The 24876-nt window shown below is 41.9% G+C and overlaps 1 protein-coding gene and 1 long non-coding RNA gene across 2 annotated transcripts in view; both read right to left on the bottom strand.

The window, feature by feature from the left end:
- LOC308080867 overlaps nucleotides 1-24876 on the bottom strand; it is a 567320-nt gene that overhangs the window by 519461 nt on the left and 22983 nt on the right. The window lies entirely within an intron of this gene.
- LOC308080180 (beta-1,3-galactosyl-O-glycosyl-glycoprotein beta-1,6-N-acetylglucosaminyltransferase 3-like) lies at nucleotides 3491-4630 on the bottom strand (the record flags this gene model as incomplete). The annotated part of the gene is made up of 1 exon (XM_080421955.1): nucleotides 3491-4630. The coding sequence occupies one exon, from the start codon at nucleotides 4628-4630 to the stop codon at nucleotides 3491-3493; it is 1140 nt and encodes a 379-aa protein (XP_080278081.1).

Below are 24876 nucleotides of genomic sequence, written 5' to 3'. Positions count from 1 at the left end.
CAGGAGGGTGTTTCCTATGCCCTTTCACATCTTGGTGGCATCTCCCCCTGCCAAGCTCTGTTTGCTGGTGCCAAGACAGAGCTGAGAGCATATGGGTATGGGGGCTAGGATTCACAAGTTGTTTATCATATGAATATATAATAGACTCATGGCCTTGTTTTTCCTCACGTTTACTCAAAAATAACATTTTTATATCATAAATTATATATAAGCAATACGACCCACACACATGTTGTAATGTTCTGTACAAGAGGCTTTGTGTAGCTTGTGTTTATCCCAAACAATATTTACATTGTTTTATCGGTGTGTGAAAGGGAAGGTTTCTGTACATTAAGGCTTTGTGTTTAAATTCACAATGAAATAATCATGGCTGAAGCAGGCTCTGCACGTTCCGCATGGTGTCAGAACTTCCTAGCTGTTGAACCTGATACTAGATAGACAGACCCTGTGTAAATTATATACACTGTACTGTGTGCATTTAGCAGACACGCTCACCCAGAGTGATTTACAAATGCAAGACCAGAGCAAATAACATGAACCCTCATCAACAAATGGCTGGGTATAATGGTCAAGTAAATAGAGTGCTAATAGAAGTGCTATAACTGTAACTAACCAATTAAGTAAACATCACACCTACAGTAGCATCTGTCAAAACAACACGCTCTCAATAACATGCATAACATACTGTACTATGTGTGAACAAGTAACCAACATACTATATACGCCTGCCACTTCTATACACAATTAAAGGTATGCACATGCAGTCTATGCACACACACACAAACTATTCCCACCCCCACACACATACTGTGCAGAACATGTACTGTATGTCAAGATGCATATTCAGGCACGAGCCCACACCTTCTGTTTTATATACCTCTTTTCTTTTGCCCAGGGGATAAAGCACGGAAAGAACCCTGCCGTGTTCTGACCTCATTCCACATGGATCTCACTCGTGTTAACATCTCATCAGAATACAGTGGAGTTTAACAAGATGCCACCTGGTAAACCAAAGGTTTACTTTGTCGTATAATACTGCATAATACTGACTCTGTCCTGTTCATTTCCACATTCATTTGTGTTTAACTCTAAATATTTTTTTATTTAAATGTCAGATTAAATTGCATCAGATATCCCTTGGAGTCAGTTGTGTGAATGTCAGTTACAGAAAATAATGTTATAGTTGACAACAGTGCATCTATTTCAACAACTTCCAAAAGTTGCAATAGGTGCAAGCAAATAGTACATTTTACAAGTTTTGAGCAAGGTGTAATATTGCCAGGAAGACAATGATGTGGGTGTTGAAGTGTCTCAAACCTTCATCTTCTCTTCTCTTCTCTTCTCTTCTCTTCTCTTCTCTTCTCTTCTCTTCTCTTCTCTTCTCTTCTCTTCTCTTCTCTTCTCTTCTCTTCTCCAAATTGAAACGATATACCCTGATGTATTGGCACCCACTATATGTCATTTTATTATTAAATACTCATGAAATCAAAAGCGCCATGGGAGACAATTGCCATTCTGCCTCTATATATTTATTTTTTTCAACAACATTGCTGCACACCAATGCTATCTACATTTGGTTTTAAAATATCTTAAATTCTAGCCTGAAACAGACAGAAATATTTTACTATAAACCCTACTGTACACATACATCAACTTAATAGTTTCCTAACCTTTGTGAATTTAAGTTGGAAGACAGATGACTTGTTGTACATGCCTTGTGGTAAATTTCATCCATTTATCTTTAATTGTCTCCGCCAGGCCGAAAGGCATGGCGAGAGAGTATGTTTTACCCCCTGTCTGTCCGTCCGTCCGTTCGTCCTGTCCGTGTGTTACCAGCTAATCTCCGGCACCGTTGGCCCGGTCGCTGCGAAACTGTGCACACACCAGGAGGCCGGTTTGTGCAAAACAATTTTTTTTACATTACTCCTACAGATTGTATCCAAACGTCATGCAAATCGGTACACAGTATCTCACACGCAAATTCCCACTAGGCCGAGGAAGAAATGCCACCAGCAGGTCTAATTTAGCAAAACAAAATTTTTGGAACAAAATGCCTCAAATCATGAATACAGTGTCTGATTGCCGTGAAAGTTCTAAGAATAAATGGCACCCTTTTCACATTGGCCTATTACAGCGCCACCAGGAGGCCACAATAACGTACCTGACCTGGCGGAGACCAGGCGGAGAACCTGGCGGAGACCTTTTTTTTTCTTTAAATGCGTTTTATTGTCTCCGCCAGCCCAAAGGATTGGCCGATACTGCGTATTAGCCCCTGTCAGTCCGTGTGTGTGTCCGTCCGTCCGTCCGCCCGTCCGTCCGTCCGTCCGTCCTCCGGCACCGTTGGACTGATCGGCATTACCAGGACTTCCTTTTCTTTTTATATTACTCCTACTTTTGTCCAAAAATCCGCAAATCGGTACACATTACCTCTATAGTCATAGACAGGAAACAGGGAGAGAGATACGGGGAGTGACACGCAGCAAAGGTCGTCAGGCATTAGAGCCTATATGTCAGGGGTACTCAACAGGCGGACCGCGGTCCATGACCGCGGAACCCTCTATTTTGTTTTAAAGAAAGGGTTCTTTAACCCACCTCCTGATATATTTTTCTTGGAGTCTTGGAGGGGGTGTGAAAAAGTATTTGAATTGTTGTTTGTTTTATTTTATTTTTTTAACATTTATTTTAGTTGAAAATAACATGTCCGCCTGTTGTTTTCATGTATGTTTTCATACTCTGCACCCCAGTTTGAGTAAGTTGGTTGGTTGGGAGGGGATCCGATTTGATAAGCTTGGCTCGATTGACCGACTTAAATAAACAGACCTTTCCTTTTCTTCAAAACACACTTTTTGCTACTACTCCTACATATTTTGTCCAAAACTCACAGAAATTGCACATTATCACATTATCTTTGGTGTCATGTGAACAAGATGTATGAGTCTGTTTTTTCTGATCCCATTCCATTTGGCTAAGACTGCCTTCCAAAGTGGCAGGGGGGACCTGTGCTCCAAGGAGCACACTTTTCTGGTTTTTAATTGTTGGCACAGCCAATAAACTAAATAAATTAACTCATTCAGGGCCAGGCTTATTTCAAGCTTGTTGATCCCTGTGCCAGGATTAGGCTATTATTTTACCTTTTCAATTGGTCACAGAGTGTTTTGTTTGTCTTCAGTGTGATTGATCCCCTGATGGTTGCTAATCACTGAGGTGATTCAGGTGTGGTTTCACAAATGTCAACGAGGTCATTGTGACCTCGTTGACATTTATTGTTTGATGTTTGAAAGTGGCATGTCTCACTCAGAAATAGTGTTTACAATGGTAGGATTTTTTTTTTATCGAAGTGGATGGAGCATTAACTTTTTGAAAATCGTTTTCTCCTAGTTCCTTTGAGATAAGATTCTTATTTTTTTTTAAGCGACGTCAAAAGACGTCATTGGCACTGATGGCACACTGAAAACGGACGTCAAAAGACGTCATTGGCACTCAAAATGAGTTAAATGTAATGCAATGCTTTCAAACGGAGAATTGACTCGATACATCTAATCGCAATGTCATCGACTTCTGGATCAAACTTGTTTGCCATGAGGTGATGCTGTTGAAATATCCACTGGAGTTCACCAGCCCCATATACGCATATGTCTCTTCTAACCGTCGAAGTGCATCGAGGGTACGCAGCGCCTTTCGTTACATCACCAGCATGGAAAATCCAATGCACCAGGCGAGCGATGGCATTCATGTCAGACAGGTGGCACTTACTGTGGGCAGGGAGTGACCCTGGTACAGAGCTTAGTCTGTTCAGAGTGGCCCACAGATGTTCGTCTGGACTATATGTGTCCTTCGACCACTCCATGAAGTTCTTAATCTCTTTGTTGTCCAGCACGTGTTTTACAAAGTCTCTAGTGACGACAAAGTAAGCGCTGCCTGAGAACATGGGTATTGGTGGGGGGATCTTCCTGATTCCCGTGTTGGTGACAGCTTTGACGGTAACTTCGTGATGGTACTGCCAGCGGCTCTTCTTGTCCTCTGGCACGTCCTCAGACTCCAAACTGTTCTTTCCATCGAGCAGCTTCAGCGCCTGAATAATTTCCGCATTGGTCTTGATGGGGAGGTCTGACCCGCAAGTGTTGAGCAGATATCTCCACTGGACGCCGGACTCCACGAGGTCTTTCATGCAGTTTAGATCGGCTTGCACTCGAGACCAGGATGCGTATGTAACGCTTTCTAGTTTGCTGGCTATAAACACGTTAGGGAAACAGGACACGATGGCCCTCACAGCTTTCTGGAATCCCTCCGCGGACTTCTCGTCCACGTGCACGCAGTAGACATTCTGAGGGTTGTAAACGGCACGCAGGAGTCTCTCAAACATCTCGACATCTGCATGAATCACCATGGAGTAGGCAATGGGAAAATCGCGCTCCTCCGCACTGAGCGGCTCCATGATGAACCCTCTGTTGTCCACGTAAGCTTCACAGTCCTTTGCCATGTTATGGTAGAAATCCTCTGATAGTCTCTCCTTAGACCCTAGAAGTTGAGCAATGTCATCATTCCTGCCCACCATGTCGTCTCCCTGGATGATGGCCGAGCAGACAGCCAGGTGATCAAGGTATTCTTTTGGTACTCTGTGGCTAGTCATTGGGGGCCACTCAGAGGTGGAATGTATCGAGCCCAGCCGCAGTAAAGTAATTAGAAGGATGGCCCAGCGTTTTTTACTAAACAACTGCCCTGGGAAGGCTTTTGGGTACATCTTTCTCTGGTCTGCTGGTTTGGTTTCGGTCTACGGCTATGAGCCAGTCCGGGCTAGGGCAGAAGAGATGTTTGGCCGCTAGGACAAGTATCCGGTTCCAGAAATCTTCTCTGACGTTAATAAGACAAGTATCCGGTTCCAGAAATCTTCTCTGACGTTAATGAGACAAGTATCCGGTTCCAGAAATCTTCTCTGACGTTAATAAGACAAGTATCCGGTTCCAGAAATCTTCTCTGACGTTAATAAGACAAGTATCAGGTTCCAGAAATCTTCTCTGACGTTAATAAGACAAGTATCCGGTTCCAGAAATCTTCTCTGACGTTAATAAGACAAGTATCCGGTTCCAGAAATCTTCTCTGACGTTAATAAGACAAGTATCCGGTTCCAGAAATCTTCTCTGACGTTAATAAGACAAGTATTCGGTTCCAGAAATCTTCTCTGACGTTAATAAGACAAGTATCCGGTTCCAGAAATCTTCTCTGACGTTAATAAGACAAGTATCCGGTTCCAGAAATCTTCTCTGACGTTAATAAGACAAGTATCCGGTTCCAGAAATCTTCTCTGACGTTAATAAGACAAGTATCAGGTTCCAGAAATCTTCTCTGACGTTAATAAGACAAGTATCCGGTTCCAGAAATCTTCTCTGACGTTAATAAGACAAGTATCCGGTTCCAGAAATCTTCTCTGACGTTAATAAGACAAGTATCCGGTTCCAGAAATCTTCTCTGACGTTAATAAGACAAGTATCCGGTTCCAGAAATCTTCTCTGACGTTAATAAGACAAGTGTCCGGTTCCAGAAATCTTCTCTGACGTTAATAAGACAAGTATCAGGTTTCAGAGCTCTTCAATGCTGTTGAGGAAGTCGCTGTTCACAACTTGATTCACAGACATATATATTATATTGTGATGCCATCTATGATGTCAGTACTGTAACATCAGGCATCTCCATATTTGGGAACAGTGTCAGCCCAAGCCGCCTGTCCTTTGACCCCTAAGGATCATTTGAACACTGTATTTGCACCGGAAGGCCAATATATGTTTTAATATAAGTGATTCAGAATCATTATCAGAATCTGAATCATTACAATGTCAATGCAAAGACAAGAAGAGATGCCAGTTTGGGGGGGGGGGGGGGGAGAGAGAGAGAGAGAGAGAGAGAGAGAGAGAGAGAGAGAGAGAGAGAGAGAGAGAGAGAGAGAGAGAGAGAGAGAGAGAGAGATAGAGAGAGAGAGAGAGAGAGAGAGAGAGAGAGAGAGAGATGAGAGATGAGAGGAGATTTTTGCTAAACAAATCTTTTGATATTACATTACAGATTGTTTCATGCCAATCGGTACACATTATCTCTATAGTCATGTGATCAAGACGGATCTGTCAGATTTTTCATATTCCATTCTGATTGGCTAAGATTGGCTTCAACGTTTGCAGGAGTGGCCCACAATGTTTCAAATCATGAACGCAGCGTCCGATTGCCATGAAACACTGCTGGCACACAATAAGCTACCTGCCCGGGCGGAGACCTGTGCACCGAGGAGCACATTTTTCTAGTTTCTAATGTATCATGCTTAAATGCGCTCGAGTGTCTTGGGCCGGAAGGTGAAACGGTGACCTTCTGATTACCAGTCTGCCTCTCGACCTACTAAGATAAGGCGGCCCTAGTATGCGTGGCTACGTGTGTGCTAAACCAGTGACCGTGACTATACGCCCACATAGAGCTATTTAATTGATTTATTTATTTGTATATTTGTTTTTTAATTTAAATTTCTATAATTTCATCCCCATCAGCGTATGTTGGCAAGGATCTCTTCGCCGGGCCACTCCACACCAAGGTGTAAAAGTGTCTGGTGGAACAGGAGCATTACTGTAAGTAAGGCAGGGTGGGAAGACAAAGCAGCAAAAAGCCTCCCCTGGAAGAAGAAAAAGTACAGTAATGAAGGAGAGATCCGGCAGGTCCAGAGTTCTACAGGATAAAGTATCTTCTGACGTTCACTCTGAAGTTCTTGTCAGAGAAGGCACTTAATCTCTGCAGCATGAGAGCCTTTTGTTCTGTTTCCATCCATGCTCGTGTCTTTCATCTCATTGTAACTCACCTGCGTCATATTACAGATAGCAGGGCTTTGATACATGTCCTATTGATTCCTTCGAGAACAATGAATGTTCCGCTCACGCTACCCACTGTCTCACATCAGCGGGTGATAATGCCAGGCCCACACCACTGAATGATCTCCCTCTCTCTCTCTCCTTCTCTCAATCTCTCTCACACACACACACACACACACACACACACACACACACACACACACACACACACACACACACACACACACACACACACACACACACACACACACACACACACACACACACACACACACACACACACACACACACACACACACACACACATACATACCTTCATAAGTGTATGATGTGGAAGTGTAGGATAAAGCAGACTATAATATGATTATGGCCGGTCCCCTGCGATTCTCATTTGTGATTTATTGACTCTTATTTCTGGGCTGGCACTTTTTGAGAAACTCATTGTACCGCATCACATCACACGCATTGACTGTTTCCCCACTGAGAGTGCAAGGAAACGTGCTTAACAAGCAGTAATTTGCACAAGGGTATCACTTCAAAACATTTCGTACACCTACTCGAGGCTCACAAATGTGCGTGTTTTCTTCCACCCAGGCTGACAGGCATTTCAGCATTAATGAAGTTACTTTTCAATGTTGTCTCTTGTCATACATTTAAGGTAATTTGACGTTCTCTCGAGGACTTGCTCTGGCTCTTGGCATTCTGGCAGAGGTTGGTTCTAAAAAGCAAACTTTTAGGGAGACATCGCCACAAGACCCCCGTTACAAGTCTCTACGGTCGTTCCATCAAAACAGCAGATCTGACTCAAAAATAATGATCAAACAGAGATGCGTGTCTAACAGAATAAGTATGGAGGCGTACACCGCTCATCGCTATAGACCGTTTCATGTCTGGAAGAAACAAGAAACCTGTCGAACATTCATTTGTCCGGGTATATGAAAGCGCCTCACACTTGAGGCTTGTTTTTCCTGTGGCATGGTAAAGTTTAGGGGAGGAAGAAAGTTTTTGAATAACATCATCAGCATTTTTTACCAAAGAGAGAGGGAACATTTTTGATTGTACTATGGCCTGTATAGGTCATAGTACAATCAAAAATGTACTAAAAACTGAAAATACATTTTCACAACTATAGTTTTAGATCTATTGTAGCCACTCAAAATAAAAGAAAGATTACATAACATATATCCGTCCAAAATGACCATGGGTTGGAAAGAAATTATATTTTTAAACTAGAAAAAGTGCTCCTCGGAGCACAGGTCTCCGCCAGGTCAGGTAGGTTATTGTGGCCTCCTGGTGGTGCTATAATAGGCCAATGTGAAAAGGGTGCCATTTCTTCTTAGGCCTTTCACGGCAATCGGTCGCTGCATTCATGATTTGAGGCATTTTGTTCCAAAAATGTGTTTTGCTAATTTAGACCTACTGGTGGCGCTAAAACAGGCCAATGAGAAAAGGGTGGCATTTCTTCCTCGGCCTATAGTGGGAATATGCTTTCAAAATGTCACGGAAATCGCACGCTGCGTTCGTGATTTTATTCAAAACAGACCTAGCCGGCAAACTTTGGGAGCCAATGTTAGCCAATCAGGATGGAATATGGAAAATCGGACAGATCTGTGTTGATCACATGACTATTAGAGATACTGTGTACTGATTTGCGTGATGTTTGGACAAAATCTGTAGGAGTAACTTTTTTTTTCTTTCAAAAATCGGCCTCCAGGTGGCGCTCCCGGCACCAGAGTGCCAGTCAGTTGATCTCATCTCTATAGTCAGACTCATCATTGTTGACGATTCAGCCTATCACTCTCATGTTAATTAAAGAACATCAGATAGAGAGTCAGATAGCTCTATTCATTTAATGTTTCCCTTTGAATTTGAATTCACTCGGTAGGTAAAGGCTGAGGGCATTCTGGCAGAGGTTGATTCTAAACGAAAGACTTTTAGTTATCGCCTCAGGGAGATATCGCCCGGATCCCTGTCACAAGTCTCGAAGGTCCGTCCATCAAAACAGCAGATCTGACTCAAAAAGAATGATCAAACAGAGATGCGTGTCTAACAGAATAAGAATGTAGGAGTTATAAAAGCTAACCACTGTTAGCCTGTTTCATGTCTGGAAGAAACCAGAAGCCTGTCGAACATTCATCTGTCCGGGTGTATGAAAGAGCCTCACACTTGAGACTTAATTCATCTGGCATGGTAAAGTTTAGGGGAGGAAGAAAGTTTGGGAATAAGATCATCAGCATTTTTTCTTTTCTGTTTCTTTTTTTTTTAACCAAAGACAGAGGGAATATTTTTGGCCTGCAGGTGACTGATGGTTTCAAAATGCCTTAACACGTGCATTTGAAGATACATTTAGATTTTGACACAAATATAGTTTTAGATCTATTGTAGCCAACACAAATAAAAAACAAATTAAATAACATCTTATCTATCCAAAATGACAGTCCAAAATGGGTTTGAAATAAATAATATTTTTAAAATAATATCTGTGTTCTGTGAGAGCAAGGTAAGGAGAACAGGGAATGGAATTTTGGAACTCTCTCTCATTCACATTGCAAAATCACACCTTTAAAACAAAGCAAATTTTGCCAAAACAGTCAAACAAAGTAGATTTGGAAAAGTCAGAGTTCTATTTATGTAATTTGATTTGAATTTGATTCACTTGGTAGGTAAAAGGGACGGCATAAGAGCGAAAGGTGGTCCATTTCGATCAAACATGGATGTGAGAGAACCACAGAATTCCTTTGCAATACACCAGATATTTCCTCTCATACTAGCAAATGCCACTCTCCTGGATGCTTGTATCTCTTGTCATTACCCTGGCCGGCTGGCCATAATCTGCAGTTGGACAGCAATTTAAAGCTTCTAACTTCAAATACTTTCACATTTTCCATTGAAAAATCAAAATTATGAGTTTCTTTACACAGCTGGGTGGCATGCTTTCAGCGCACACTGTAAACCCTTGATTGTTATGTAATTAGACTCTGAAAGTTGTGGGTCGATTTTTACACCTTCATTGTTAAATGAACACCAAGGACTCCTTCTTCTCAAGTCTATACAATAAGTCACTATCTTTTATCATGAGCTGCTGTGCAGGTGGTGTACACTGCCTTCTGTTAGAAATGTATCCTGTATGCTCCTAGCAGCAGAAGAATGAACATGTTCAAAGGCAGAGCACTGATTTAGGGTCCCACATCCATCTCCATAAGTACAGTCCTACTGTCTGCAGCTGAAGTGATGTTTGGGTATTCCATGTGCACCCCATTAGCCAAGCATGTGCTCATATTTAACAATGGGATGCTTCAGGCAATCGTGTGGACAACAAGAAAAAGCTATGACTTGCGAGGAAAGCACAGGAGCTAATAGTGCACGTCGATGTGCTGAGGTAAAGCGACAGGGACTCTTGGAAACCCTTTCTCAGTTTCTGCACAACAATAGTCTCTGCAAAGTCTGAATGTTTTTCTTCTCTCTGCCCGGCGGTACACAGCTGTCCCCTCTCTCCCCATGCTCTCAACTCTCCCGTCGCTTTTTCCTTATCTGTCTCCGACTTCAGCTCGGTGGGTAACCTGCCGGCATCAATACATTTCAGAGAAGTTGTCTGTCTGTACTAGAGACACCTACAGTACCACAACTCAACTTGCAAGCTGTCAAGTGGCTTCTATGTAGACAAATGCACTCAAATGAGACAGTTTGGATTCATGTCAAAGTCCAAAGATACCACTCATGACCATAGCGGTATGATGACTATGAAATAATTGTACCCAGATCACTCTGCCCTGTCGCACATAAACTGGCAGTTAAGGGCATCTATTAACCTCTAGAGGGCGCTATGTAGAGGCCAGCACAATAGACAAGCTAACAAGTTAAGTGCAGGTCCCAAATTCTGGCCCTGGAGGACTGTTCTGCTGTTTTTCAATCTGGCCACCTAATCAGGGACTAATTCAGACCTGAGATACCATGGAAATGCAGTTAGTCTTAACTAGTTTGTTGTCTGGATGAAGACTGGATAGAAGACTCGACTCTAAATAGAAAAATAGTGTGTAAATGATAGGTGCATGATTGTTTTTATTTTCAATTATAGCAATACAACAATAATTGATATTTTTTAATGGCTGTGACTCCAGTTGACATATACTTATATGACATGGCCAACATTTGGGTCCTATGATGCACACCCTTGTCCCAATCCATTTGTCAATGTGACATCTCACCGTGACTGGCACATAATTGGAAATTACATTTGTATTATGAAAGAAAGACAGCAGCAAAGAATCATTCATTCATTGCATGCAAACCTGCAGAACTGGTGGGGATATTGATCTGGGGCAATTCACTGAAAATTAGCAATTATAAATGCACGAGCAGACTGTTATGGCGTACTGACCATGCGGTTGGTTACCCATCTTGGGTGCACATTAAATGCAGTGGATGACAATGTCATCTATCTTGCAATTAATTAGGTCAAATGCTCCTTGTCAAGGGCATGGAGTGAGAGGAAAGCACTGAGGAGTTATGAGTACGCCATAACTCTTGGTTACGGAAATTATTAATTGGTATTCTTCCTTTTGATGTCTGGGGTCATATAATGTTAGATGTTAAAATTGGTGCTCATTGTTCGTGTCATCATGTGTTAATGAATCACATACTGTCTGTGTTTCTGTTTGTCTCTGTGTCAGTGTATCACTCTGCCTGTGTGCTAAGAATGACTGGATTGTTACATCACACAATACACACAGTTATATCAAAACACATTTGGCAGTGCTGCTGAGAGTTCAGTGGCATTTGACATGATTGAAATCCAAAGAGTACACAAGCAAAGAGAGCGAGCAAAAGCAGAGAGAGAGAGAGAGAGAGAGAGAGAGAGAGAGAGAGAGAGAGAGAGAGAGAGAGAGACACGTTCCTTATTAAGACCCATTTGATTTGACATTTGATTTATTTTGGCCTCTGATATATTATTCTAAATCCTAGTATCTGTGAGATATATATATATATATATATATATATATATATATATATATATATATATATATATATATAGATAGATAGATAGATAGATAGATAGATAGATAGATAGATAGATATAGATATAGATATAGATATAGATATAGATATAGATATAGATATAGATATATAGATATATAGATAGATACAATATTTGCCTCCGAGATGTATTTGTAGAAATGAGTAGAAATACTACATTTGGAAATACTCCAGTAAAATAAAAGTACATAAACATTGTACTTAAGTACAGTACTTGACTAAATGTACTTAGTTACTTTCCACCACTGCTTATTAATACATTTTTGTAAGTGAAGACAGTGTGCAGCAGGACTCCATAGACCAATTATTTGTTTACCAACATTGAGACTGGACACACAGGTGATTGTTTATGCAATCAATTCCCAACACGTATCAGGTGCGCTGGTTTCAGTTCATTCAACCTCCTCTTGTGTGTTGGTTAGTGTGGCGCGTCCTAGACATGACAGAATGGGTTTCATTTGGTGCAGGACTGCGCGCGCATACTGGTTCTTATCAGTGTGACGTCATCTGTTAAGGGGTCTATTGTTTTCCCGCCTCCTCCCCCCCCCACACACTCACACACACCTGCGCGAGTCAGACAGGAACGAGTGTTTGTTGATACAAGCGTCGTTGTATTTGGAAGTAAAAGAGTGAATTAAACAACTTATAATGTAAGCTTCAACCACATGGAAGTTGAGTGGAATTGTCAGTGGTGTTGTCAGGGAGTGAAAAAAACGTCCTAAAGACACCCATGAGTTGAAAGAAGAGACGTTTAATTTCATTCATGACAAACTGTTGGTCATTTTCTGTCCAACTCAGTGAATTCTCAGGTGAGTTGAATTAGCAACCTGCTGCTGTGTTGCGTGTGTGGCTGTGTGCCTGTGCGTGTGTGGCGCGCGAACATCCAATAGAGCTGTGGGAATAATGTTGCATTGAGCTGTTTGATTGTAATACTGATGATGCAACATGCAGGCCCACTACAACGTGTGTGTGTGTGTGTGTGTGTGTGTGTGTGTGTGTGTGTGTGTGTGTGTGTGTGTGTGTGTGTGTGTGTGTGTGTGTGTGTGTGTGTGTGTGTGTGTGTGTGTGTGTGTGTGTGTGTGTGTGTGTGTGTGTGTGTGTGTGTGTGTGTGTGTGTGTGCGTGTATTTCACTTGTGGTTAAATCTGTACCTACAGGACATTTGGCAATGTGTTGTTTAAAAAAAAGCCCATATATGTATAATATTGAAATGACCAGACGATTAAGGTGCTGTGTGCATGGGTCCCATACTTTTATTATAAAGGTTAAATAAAAAACGTCTGACCTAATGTTGTTTTCATCCCTAAGATATGTATATCACATTTCAATTCAGCATCAATGTATGGCATGCATAAACAGGGTCAACAGACTCCTCTGTAATGCATTATTTTGCACACCATTTAGCTGGGGACCACCTGGAACCCCTTCAAGGACCACTGACTCTGACAACTGATGAAGTCAAGTAGAAGACGGCTCATGGTAGGAACTTTTTTCTTTTTCTTTGCTGCTGCTGCTTGTGTTTATATGCTGTGTCAGGCTGTGTGCATACTAATGTGACTTCAAGTTGTACTATTGCTGTCATTTTGAGACCCAATGACAATGGGTGGCAATGAAGCATGTTCAGTGACTGTGACTGCTTCTGGCTCTGGAATGGATTTGAAGGCTGATGTGAATCTAGAGAGTGTCTGTTGTGTTTTGTTCTTTCGTCAAAGGTAGTAAGTTGAAGTTGTAACAGGGAACAGTATGTGTATTTGGCTCTCTTGATCACTTCAATTATCCTATGGTTAAGTTAGCTATTCCCTTTTAAAATCAAGCTAGTCTATGTAGGCCAATTGGGTCATTCTCACGAACACTTGGTTTAAAAAATGTCAGCATGACATTTTTAAAAAGGCTTTTATCAAGAGATTTCTTTTTTAAGCATTATTAACAAGGTCTTAAGTGTTTGTGAATATTAATTTAAAAATATTTAATGACAATTTAACACCCTTTTTGAGCATATTTTCAAAAACGTGTCCATAAAAATCTCATTACCGCAACAGTCTGAAAACGTCAAGACCATTAGGAAAGCTAATAATTTTGCCCAAAATAAGTATGGATTATTAACAGTCATGCACAGTTACTTAAACTGTGAAATAATATATATTTGTAATTTTTCACTTTTTTATTTGAATTTGACTGATTTCTCTCATTACCGCAACACCTTTCATAATTTACAACCCAATATTTGAGATATTTCATTGAAACCTGATATGTTTTCAAAATGATATGGCAATCCTGAAAGAACATAACATATAGATTCTGCACATGTATTTAAAAGAAAACGTATATTTTTCTATATATTAAATTAACATTAAATGAACACCTGTTGCGGTAATGATACGTATGTTTCGGAGATGAGGTTGATGATTTCGGTAATGATAATAAGTCTACTAAGTCTGAGGTATGGTTAAAACACTAAAATATGGGTTCTGATCTGTCAATATATTCATTATGAACAACCATGCTAAGAAGAATTTGGGCACAGAAAAAATACTTGCAATAAGCATGGCAATATAAGCATGAAACAGACAAGTATAAATGCAGACATGCAGTACTGGCGTCATAGTACTGACATCATATATGATCAACAATGATCAGTCGGAGAATCGGAGCAACAGGAGCTGTATTGCAGTTGCTGTACCGCACTGTCGAAAAGAGAGCTGAGCCAGAAGGCAAAGCTCTTCATATAACGAGCAATCTTCGTTCCTACTCTCACCTATGGTCATGAAGTGTGGGTCATGACCGAAAGAATAAGGTTGCGGATACAAGCGGACAAAATTAGTTTACTCAGACGGGTGTCCGGCCTCTCCCTTAGAGATAGGGTGAGAAGTTCAGTTATCTGTGAGAGACTCAGAGTAAAATCGCTCGCTGCTCCTTGACTTGGAGAGGAGCCAGTTTAGGTGATTCGGGCATTTAGTACGGATACCTCCCGAGCGTCTCCCTAGGGAGGTCCTCGCTACACGTCCCATTGGGAGGACACCTCCTGTTAGACCAAGGACCAGATTGGGATTTGATCTCCACACTAGCCTTGGAACGCCTCGGGATCCCCCAGGAGAAAATTGCTAATGTTGCTCTGGAAAGGGAATACTGGAAATCTCTGTTGGAACTGTTACCCCCACGACCTGATTCGGGATAAGCGGTTGAAGATGGATGGATGGATGGATGGATGGACAGACAGACAGACACTGCTAATGTCATAGTACTGAAGTCATAGACTCAGTAGCCTACTCTGACAATGGGTACTGATGATCTACAAGCTGATAATACATAGCAAACCAAAACATTGTTAGCTTGTCTGTTAGATAAAGCGGATGCCATGTCTTTGTGTCCGCCTGTCTAGCCGGGTTATGTCCGAACGGTCATGATTGCCATAGATTACTGACGTCATGGACTGGTCTTGAACTACTGTGCAATAATGTGGGCAATGCTGGGTACAATATCGTCAAGGTGATGTCATAGCTGACTTTACATCCTATACTGGCTTCAAACTACCCACAATAGAGGTGTGGACATTTGTCGATTCTAAGATGCATATAGATGCGGACGTGGACGATTCTCAACGATGCAGCGACATCACATAATCGATAGCCTAACGTTTATTGTTGATTTTCCAAATACTTCCAGGACCAATGTTGCATTGAACTGTGCTACACAAACTGCTCACAATCGAGAACGTGCACACCATTTAAAGCATAGAATTATAATATCTAGAGGGCGGATTGCCCCGCCCCTAGCTATTCATTTCAATGACATTTCTCAGTGGCGTTTTGAAGCACCCGGAAGTAAGAAATATTGGTTCCATATTGGGTCCATGGGTCCATTCCATTGGTTCGTGGGTCATGACACGTCGTTAGCAGGCGCACAAACGGCAGATGCACAAGCAAAATGCGGAAGTGTTGCAATATCAGATTTGACCACCAGGCTTGGCCGCTTAACTGTTCTACCGTGGTTCTGGGGGCTTGATTTAAAGTAATAGAAAGAACCGCGTCCATTAACTCTACAGATTTACAACCTCACAATGTGTTGCAACGTAACAAGTTATAAGCTTGTAGACTTGCTATTTTCAGTGAGATCTTTACAGGTTTTGGTTATATTGTTTTTTTCTCTCTGACTTCGATTAACAAAGCATTTTTCCATATACCGGTACTCATAGTTTTACTTCCTGCTCAGTCATGTTTGTGAAGTGCCCTAAGAGCTTCTACTGTATTGTAGATTTGTAAGAATCTGGGTGTGACCCTGGACGATCAACTGTCGTTCTCGGCAAACATCGCATCGGTGACACAGTCCTGCAGATTCCTCCTCTACAACATCAGGAGGATTCGCCCCTCCCTCACGGAGAAGGCAGCCCAGGTGCTCATCCAGGCTCTTGTCATCTCCTGCCTGGACTACTGCAACTCCCTCCTTGCTGGTGCTCCGGCATCTGCCATCAGACCTCTGGAGCTTGTTCAGAAAGCTGCGGCTCGTCTGGTGTTCAACCACCCAAGTTCTCCCACACACTATCCTTCTCCGTTCTCTACACTGGCTCCCCGTAGCGGCCCGCATCCAGTTTAAAACCCTGGTGCTAGCCTATAGGGCAGTGAAAGGAACAGCTCCTTCTTACCCCCGGGCTATGGTCGATGCTTACACCCCTGTAAGTCGACCACTTTGGTCTGCCACCTCGGGGTGACTGATTGCCTCGTCGTTCAAGGGTCCTTCTGGCCGATCTACACGGTCTAACACCTCGGGGTGACTGATTGCCTCGTCGTTCAAGGGTCCTTCTGGCCGATCTACACGGTCACAACTTTTTTCTGTTCTGGCCCCACAGTGGTGGAATGAACTCCCCACTGATGTCAGGACAGCAGAGTCACTGCCCATCTTTCGCCGCAGGCTGAAAACCCACCTCTTCAGGAAACACTACCCTTCCTCTTCGCCTTGCCTACTTGTTGTTAACTAGTGTACGAACTCTTGTTTTATTATTGTATTGTTTTATTGGATCTTGTTTAGTCGATACACTTATTTGTTTTAGCTCTTGCTCATTTGATTTAGCTATTTGTCTCATCTGTTTAAGAAAGTAGGTAGCTGATATATTGCACTTTTACCTTAGCGCTAGGTATACTCTTGGCTGCCTGTTTTAGCAGAAAATGAACTTAAGACTTCTGGTGATTAGTAGTTTCGTTCCCTACCTATGTTGAATGCACTTATTGTAAGTCGCTTTGGATAAAAGCGTCTGCTAAATGACTAATGTAATGTGTCACACTAGATTTGTCCCTAGCATAACTCGGAAAACGTCCGACCGTATGGTCTCAAACTGTACGGAGCTGAATGGCAATTCGGATGGACCAACAGGTTCCGACGACAGAAAAATCACAAATATCTGTATCTGTTGGCCCGTGGGTCTGAGAAAGAGGCAGACATTCCCAGTGTGTTTGGGAGTTTGTATGCATCGGTTTCCCAACTTTCCCTGATTGGCCAACCCAAACCGCCAGCTTCATCACCTCACGTTTGCGGTCCCTGATTGGCCGCATAGCAGTACGTTCACAATATGCATGGCCCCATGCAAATAGGCTGGCCTAGAATAGTCCTAGAATCTGTATTCAGCATTGGACGGGTTATTGTGTGGTTGAAGGAGGCTCTCTTGAAATAGGTTCCAAAGTGATGCCTTGTACTGTAGATTGTCAGTGTCATATGACAGATTACTTGGAGGCCGGTCTATGACTTCAAATATATGATCAGTACTGTGACATCAGCACTGTGTGCCTGTCGGTACCCAGCATCGACCAGGTTATTGTGCGGGTAGAATAGACACTTGGGGTGTGCCGATATATCAACTCAATTGTATGTTGGGGTGGGCGGTTATCTGTATGCCTGCATTATGCCCAAATATGGATGTGTCCGATTTCAGGGGGATCAGCTTAACAGTTCACATCAGACAGACAGAGAGAAGGATAGAGAGAGGGGCATATAGGGAGAGGAAGGGAGAGAGTTGGGGAAACAGGGAAAGGGGATGTTGTGTGTGACGCCACTCATCGAAAGAGAGAGGGAGGGAGGGAGGGAGGGATAGGTAGGGGAGATTCCATTAACAGTAATTATAATGCATAACTCAAATGATTAAAATGTATTGTATGAAGAATTAAAAGACACTATGATCCTTGCAAAAGTCAGTGAGTGTCCAACAATTATGAAGTATAATGTTACTTGACATTTCATTATAAATGGCTTTGTGTTATGATTATTGTTATGAAAATAAATATGTATGAGTGCTTTTAAGTAATTATGCAGTATTTTAAGTAGATTATAGTGCATTATAGATATGTTTATAATGTATTATAGGCATGGGCTCCATAGAAAGCTTTAGCAGATTTTTCTCAGATTTTTGACAGCCTAGTCTTTGCTGAAGCTTTCTTTTTATGAAACAGGAAATAAAGATAAATATCTACAGTTAATAAATAATATTTAAATGAATAGTTCATATTTTATTTAAAGTATAGTCTGAGATGATTAAATTCTCATTACCGAAACAGAAGTTCTCTCTACCGCAACTACCCTAAAATTGTAGCGGTGTATGAGAATGGGTGTTGCGGAGGATGAGAACCCTTAGCATGTTTTGCTAACAATAGAGAAGCCATGATGGATGAGGCAATTTTTACTCAATGTACATAACTAGACATTAATGAAGTATATTGTCACCCAATTTTTTTTATCTAACTATTTTCTAAATGACAAAAACTACCTGTATCGGTAATGATAATCAGAAAGTTCGGTACGCAGTCTGACAAGAGAAATGTTAACTTTGAACTGGAAAAATGTACAGAGATCTGCTAAACTGGTAGCCATCTTGAATGTACTGGCAGATGTGTTGAGTCATTCAAAACTCAAACTTTATTGACAATTCTCTTCGTGTGTTTAAACAGTCCTTCAAAAATGTTGCGGAGGATGAGAACATCACTCATGGACACTTAATTTTTCCACTATTTCTTCATTATTATTATAGATGGATATTCAGTTAATACTTTTTCTGTCATTTGAAAACAATTATTAGAACATCCATTAAAAAAATTCGGAATATTTACGCATTAATCTGTTTAAATTACAACATAACATACGCTCACGCAGATATGGACGCGTTGCGGTAATGAGAATTTCAGGATAAAATGCAATAAAATACAAAAATGATTAATTCCTATGTTAAAATTACTCTTTGTGCAAGGTAGAGGACACTATTATCTTTATTATGATATATTGTTATCTTACTAATTTACATATTTTATAGTTAAAATCCTTACTGCCATGGTATTTTTTGGTTTCATGAGAATGACCCAATTCCTTATGGCCATTATAAATTGATTCTTTCTTTCTTTCTTTCTTTCTTTCTTTCTTTCTTTCTCTCTCAAGATAGGAAGCTTGTTTATTTCCCCTCTTTGAGCTGCTGATGGTGTTGTGTGTGCAAATGTAATTCAAGCTGTTGCTCTATTGCATTTATAGGAAGAACACATGCTCGTATTCCCCTCCGTGTAGCGATTACTGCCATCCAATATGATCTAGGGCAAGCCGTTCATAAACTTATAGGCAGAAGTTTCCTCCTGCCATGCTAGCTGCTGATGGTGGTCATTTCACAATCAGCAGGTTGACCTGGAGAATTCCTCCAATATTCTCACCTCAATACTCGCAAACACGATTTGCAGACCGAGTAAATTAAATTTACTTTGACTGGCATTTCAAGGGCTCATGATAATTGCTGTTTATTGTGGTCTGGAACCCCCACCCCCTCACCCTCACCTTTATTGCGTTCTTACGGCTATTTTTGTGTATCTGGTTACAAGGTTATGAAAGCTCATAATAAAAGTTCTCATGATATTTCCTTGCCAGACCTGCCCGCAAACAACATATTATGACCAGGAAAGGATAGCATGAAGAGGAATGGATCTGGAATGCCTTATTCCCCTCTCTTGCTTTTTCCCAGGTCTATTCCCCTATGTCGTCCATGCAGCAGTACCAATATCTGGACGAGATGGAGGAAGATAGTGGTTCATTTAGCCTACTATAAAAACCCTGCACTAGATTACGATAGTCGCTGCCATGCTTATTCATTTTGACAAGTTTGAAAGTGCAACCTGATAATCTATTACAACAAATTGTTAAAGGATTTTGATTCAAACAAGTATACTATTACAAAGCACTGCTGTTTGGGCTTTGTAACTTTATCGTCACATCACTGGTTTACAGGTGTAAAGAAGTGGGTGAAATTCATGGTTACGTAAGCACCATCATTTAAAGGGAGAAAAAAAAACACATTGGGCAGAAACTTCACAGGAAAAACTAAAAAAACATCCATGTGGAAGGTCTAGAGAGAAAGTAAAGTCCACACAGAGGACATATCCAGTTGACAGGCGGTGATCATGCATGTGGGCGGGACTAGGGTAAAGTATCTGAGCTTGTAGATCGGCTACTGACTGAAATTCCTATTATGTCATAGAATAGGGTTCATGATGTTCATAGTTACAGTATTTAGGCTTGCACTTGTTACATGTAACACCAAATCAATCAGATAAATTGATCCATTCATGTATCTATCTATAGTCCATTTCTTCCAGGAAATAAAAATAATACATACAGGTAGGCTAGACTTTTGGTTGTTCATTATATACCGGTAGTTGTTTTGTCTACATTTTTATCTGGAGGTGGTTTGGATCTGTTCACATTTTCTCTATCACCAGGAACAGCAGAAGTAGGCAGGCTTCCTTTTGACATAGTAATGACGGAATAGTGCTGAAATAGTAATGACATAATTAACCTTTAGACTAAAATGACATCAAGGTAACCACTTGGCTTGCTAGAGCATTATTTTGCTAGAAGAAGCAGACATTTTGGTGTTGTTCATGGCAGGTGGGTCATTTCTAAAATAATAATAATTGACAATACACTATATAACATGAGGACTAACATGCAATCAGGGAACAGGTTTATGGAAATGCACCAACACTAATATTGTTTGTCTGATAATATTTATGTTTATTTCTAAAGCCCAAATATAGATAAGCTCCCCTGTCATTGCAGCACAGAAGATGGGTCTGTTTTTTTGTTTGTCTTGGCCTGCTAAGACTGGTATAGGCTGTGGTTTTATTTTTACCCCTTTATGCCACTGTTGTGGCAAGCTTGAGGAGGACTGGCCTGGATATTTAAAGTCTTTCCATAGGTCCAGGGAATGGAAGATGGGCACACAGACCTGTGGAGCTAACATTAGCAGAGTACAACACAGCAGTCATCGACTAGCAACGTTGGTTAACACTTCTTTACTACATTAGCTACTAACTGAAGGCATACAGTATGCTGCTTTAGCATTTTTTTTAAATGATTGGAACACTATACCTACAATGATTTACAGGAACAATGTTGCTCATTAATTTATTCTGTCTCGCTCTCCACTCTCCAGGTGATGTACATAGTGGTTGTAGTTGTGGCTCACTTTTATAACCACTTTTACAACCACGTGTAATGGTTTTACACGTCTATTTTGATCCTTTTAACCTGGTTCGGCTGCTGAGTCAACTTGACAACCTGCATAATGTCCTTCAAACGCATACTGTAGACCCTTTTGTCTGCTTCTCTGAAATAACTTTTTCACTTTTTCCAAAAGCCGGATAATATTTTGTCATTGGAGTGCGGTTAGTGTCACTGTGGGCTTCATACTAGCTCTGCAAGTTGTCGGACTAGGCGTAGCTATCAACGAGGGGCGGGGCTCTGTGAAAGGTCAATTGACCGTAACAAAACAATTGAAAAAAGTTAATCAAAAGAAAAGATGAAATAGATTTCAATTTGACATCGGGATGTATTTGGAGTCTTTGTACTGTGTGTGTGTGTGTGTGTGTGTGTGTGTGTGTGTGTGTGTGTGCATCTTTCAATTTATCTTCCACATCATGTATAACTATCATCCATATCTATCATCCATTTCTTAACATTTAAAATCGAAAAGAAAGGCTGCCATAATTTTTACGCGCCAAATAATTCCACAGAGCATACTGTATTGCCAAGTCAAATTACATCAAAATAATAAATGGCTGATAAAGGACCTGACAGGTAATTTGGGGGGCAGAGGCTCACACTGCAAATACGTTCAGTTAAAGAGTGAGTAGACTGGATGTTTATTTAAGTTTCAAACTAATGTACTATACACAAGAACAAACATGTTCTCAGAGTAGTCAATGGGCCCTATTGTAGCAGAACTTTGCGCCATGGCACATGGTCATACGGCAATGTGGTATGTAGACAACGAGGGCACAAGGCGTGTGCGTCGGGGGGAAGATATTGAATGCGCCTTGCGCTGGGCACAATACGGCATTGCGCCACGTTGCACCGGGCGATTTTTTTTTTCATTGTAGACTGTAACTCATTGTAATGAATGAACACATTATTGGAGGAAAGGAAACAAGTTGATTCTATGAGAGCTGGTGTCCTTGACTGGAATTGTTTGGTTGTCCGTCCATCCTTCTGTCCGTCTATCCATGCATTTATTCATGCAGCACAACACAACACACGTGCAGAACATTTCGCAGCAAACCACAACAGGCAGAGGTTGATATTGAGCCGGACATGATTCACAAGAGCAGGACAAGACGTGTTATCAATCCATCAAACTCTGTGGGCCCACTGCATTAGACAGGACGGTGTCAAAACAAACTTTGATGTCTCACTCTATGGGAACATGTCTGTCTGACAGACAGCCTGGCAGCTTTGTTATCCTCTTGTTCAATCGATGAAAGTGAAAATAATTCTGACTCGAGCACTGCAAGTGCATGTGTATATCCTGTGTGTGTGTGTGTGTGTGTGTGTGTGTGTGTGAGAGAGAGCATAGAGGAAGTGAGCAACAGCTTGCTGCAGTGCTGTCACCACGCCAGCGTTAGTCTGCATTATTTATCCACCTGCAGACTAATCCACTGAACGGCATAACTATAGCAACCGAGGTGCACACACACACACACACACACACACACACACAGGCACAGGCACATATGCACGTGCGTGCATGCATGCCTGCCTGCATGCTCACTCACACGCACTCTCTCACACCAACCCGATCTCCAGAGATTACCGTAACATTGCACGGAACGAGTGCACTTCATTCCGTGGATAGCCGCCTCGGAACTCCCGAATTGCGTGCATATGGTACGGCGCTCCCTTTGTGACAAAACCATTTCGGAGGCGCGCAGTCACAGGCGAACTGTCACCCCGTGAAGGACCACCGAGGGAGCTAAGGCGACCGAGTTGCCGTCCTGAACGGTGGGACGTTCGCCTGTGCCTACTCAGCGCCGTTTGAGTTATGTACCGATAGGCACAGAATCGTAATTTTTTTTGTGGGGACTGCTCTGCTTCCGGGTTTTTCCGGGTTGCGACTGGTTACGCCCACCGTGGGACTCGCCGTACATATGCACGCAATTCGGGAGTTCCGAGGCGGCTATCCACGGAATGAAGTGCACTCGTTCCGTGCAATGTTACGGTAATCTCTGGAGATCAGGCTGCTCACACACAAGAACACACACATGTACAGTACGCACACACACACACACACACACGTTGGAGCACACAGTCACAAAATCGTATACACACACACACACACACACACACGAGATCAAAACAGCATAGTGGTTCTGACAGCTCTAGTGGAGGCGGTCGTTTCTGGAGGCCTCAAAATTCATTGGATTCGCTAAATCTTCCACCCTTGTGTATTCAAGGAAAACCGAGTGAATGTTTTTTTTTTTTAATGCTGTGATAGAGCTGTGCTGGAATCCATACACTGGTGGAAGACACTGTGAGTGCTACCATGATAAATCCTAAATGCTTTTGGTGCCACAAGAGACCTCAATGAGGATGTGATGTCATGGAAGTGGATGCCAAGTACAGCAGAGACACAACAGAGCTCATCTTGGCTTCATAGTGATGCTGGGCCATCAATGGAAAAGAGGATTTTTTTAGGTTTGACTCTTTGGCGACCCCTCCAAAGAGTCAAACATAAAAAACATCATTTTTTTAAAAAATATTTCTATAATGTACACATAAAAAAATCTCCCATCCCGGACCTCTGGTCCACCAGGGGCCGAGATAGAAGCCAAATGCCAATACCCTAACCTCCACACTCGCTCACTCCACTCACGCCTTAGTCCTGCCTCCGAGTGAGGAGGTGATCCGGAGCAGGCCCGGCAGCTGAAGCCCTGTCTGTCTGTCTATCAATCCCTCCTGGTACACAACACAACAGACTGACCAGAACAAGCTGAGGAAGGCTTGACGCCGAAACGCTATTAAATAAAAAGTACCAGAAAGTTTGTCTTTTTAACTGGCAGTCTTGACTGAGAGGGCTCGATGGTCCGGTTGAGGGGCGATGCCCCCCCCTTGACGCCGGGCCTGATCCGGAGGCATGAAGCAGGCTGGACTGACAGACACATTTAAATACTCACATTCCTGCCTAGTGCCTACTCACTCGCTCGCTCCTCCTGCATGCCATGTTCTATATTAAAAGCTGTGTTTCTCTCTTGAGAAGCTGTTTGACATGCATTATCTTATCCCACACCATGCACAAGAAACTGTGTGTGTGAGTGTGTGTGTGTGTGTGTGTGTGTGCGCGCTATGAAACGGAGATGTGAGTAAAAGCTGACAAGCGTTCAATAGCAGCTACATATCATCAGGCAGTGGGGCCGTCTCTGTCGTACAGAACGTATTTGTGTAGATTATTTGCACTATAAAGGTGCTGCTACTGTAGACACTCTTGCATATCTTTAGTGGCCCTCCGAGTTGATAGCCCATCTGTCAAGCACTCGCCTTTTTCATCCTTCACTTCACTTTGTAGTCGAGAATTCTATGAAATGTTGAGCAGAGAGAGAAAGAGAGAGATAGATAGTGAGTTGTCAAGTACAGGTGGCGTGAGTTATTGTGGCTGCTGGAGGTTACAAAGGAGTTGAATGTGACTTTTACTGGTTGTACTACTTGTACTACTCTAG

This window comes from Gymnoscopelus braueri (assembly GCF_963280865.1).
Source record: "Gymnoscopelus braueri genome assembly, chromosome: 24".
Lineage (NCBI taxonomy): Eukaryota > Metazoa > Chordata > Actinopteri > Myctophiformes > Myctophidae > Gymnoscopelus > Gymnoscopelus braueri.
Note: the sequence above shows the minus strand (reverse complement) of the source record. Positions and strands in the feature narration are given on the sequence as shown.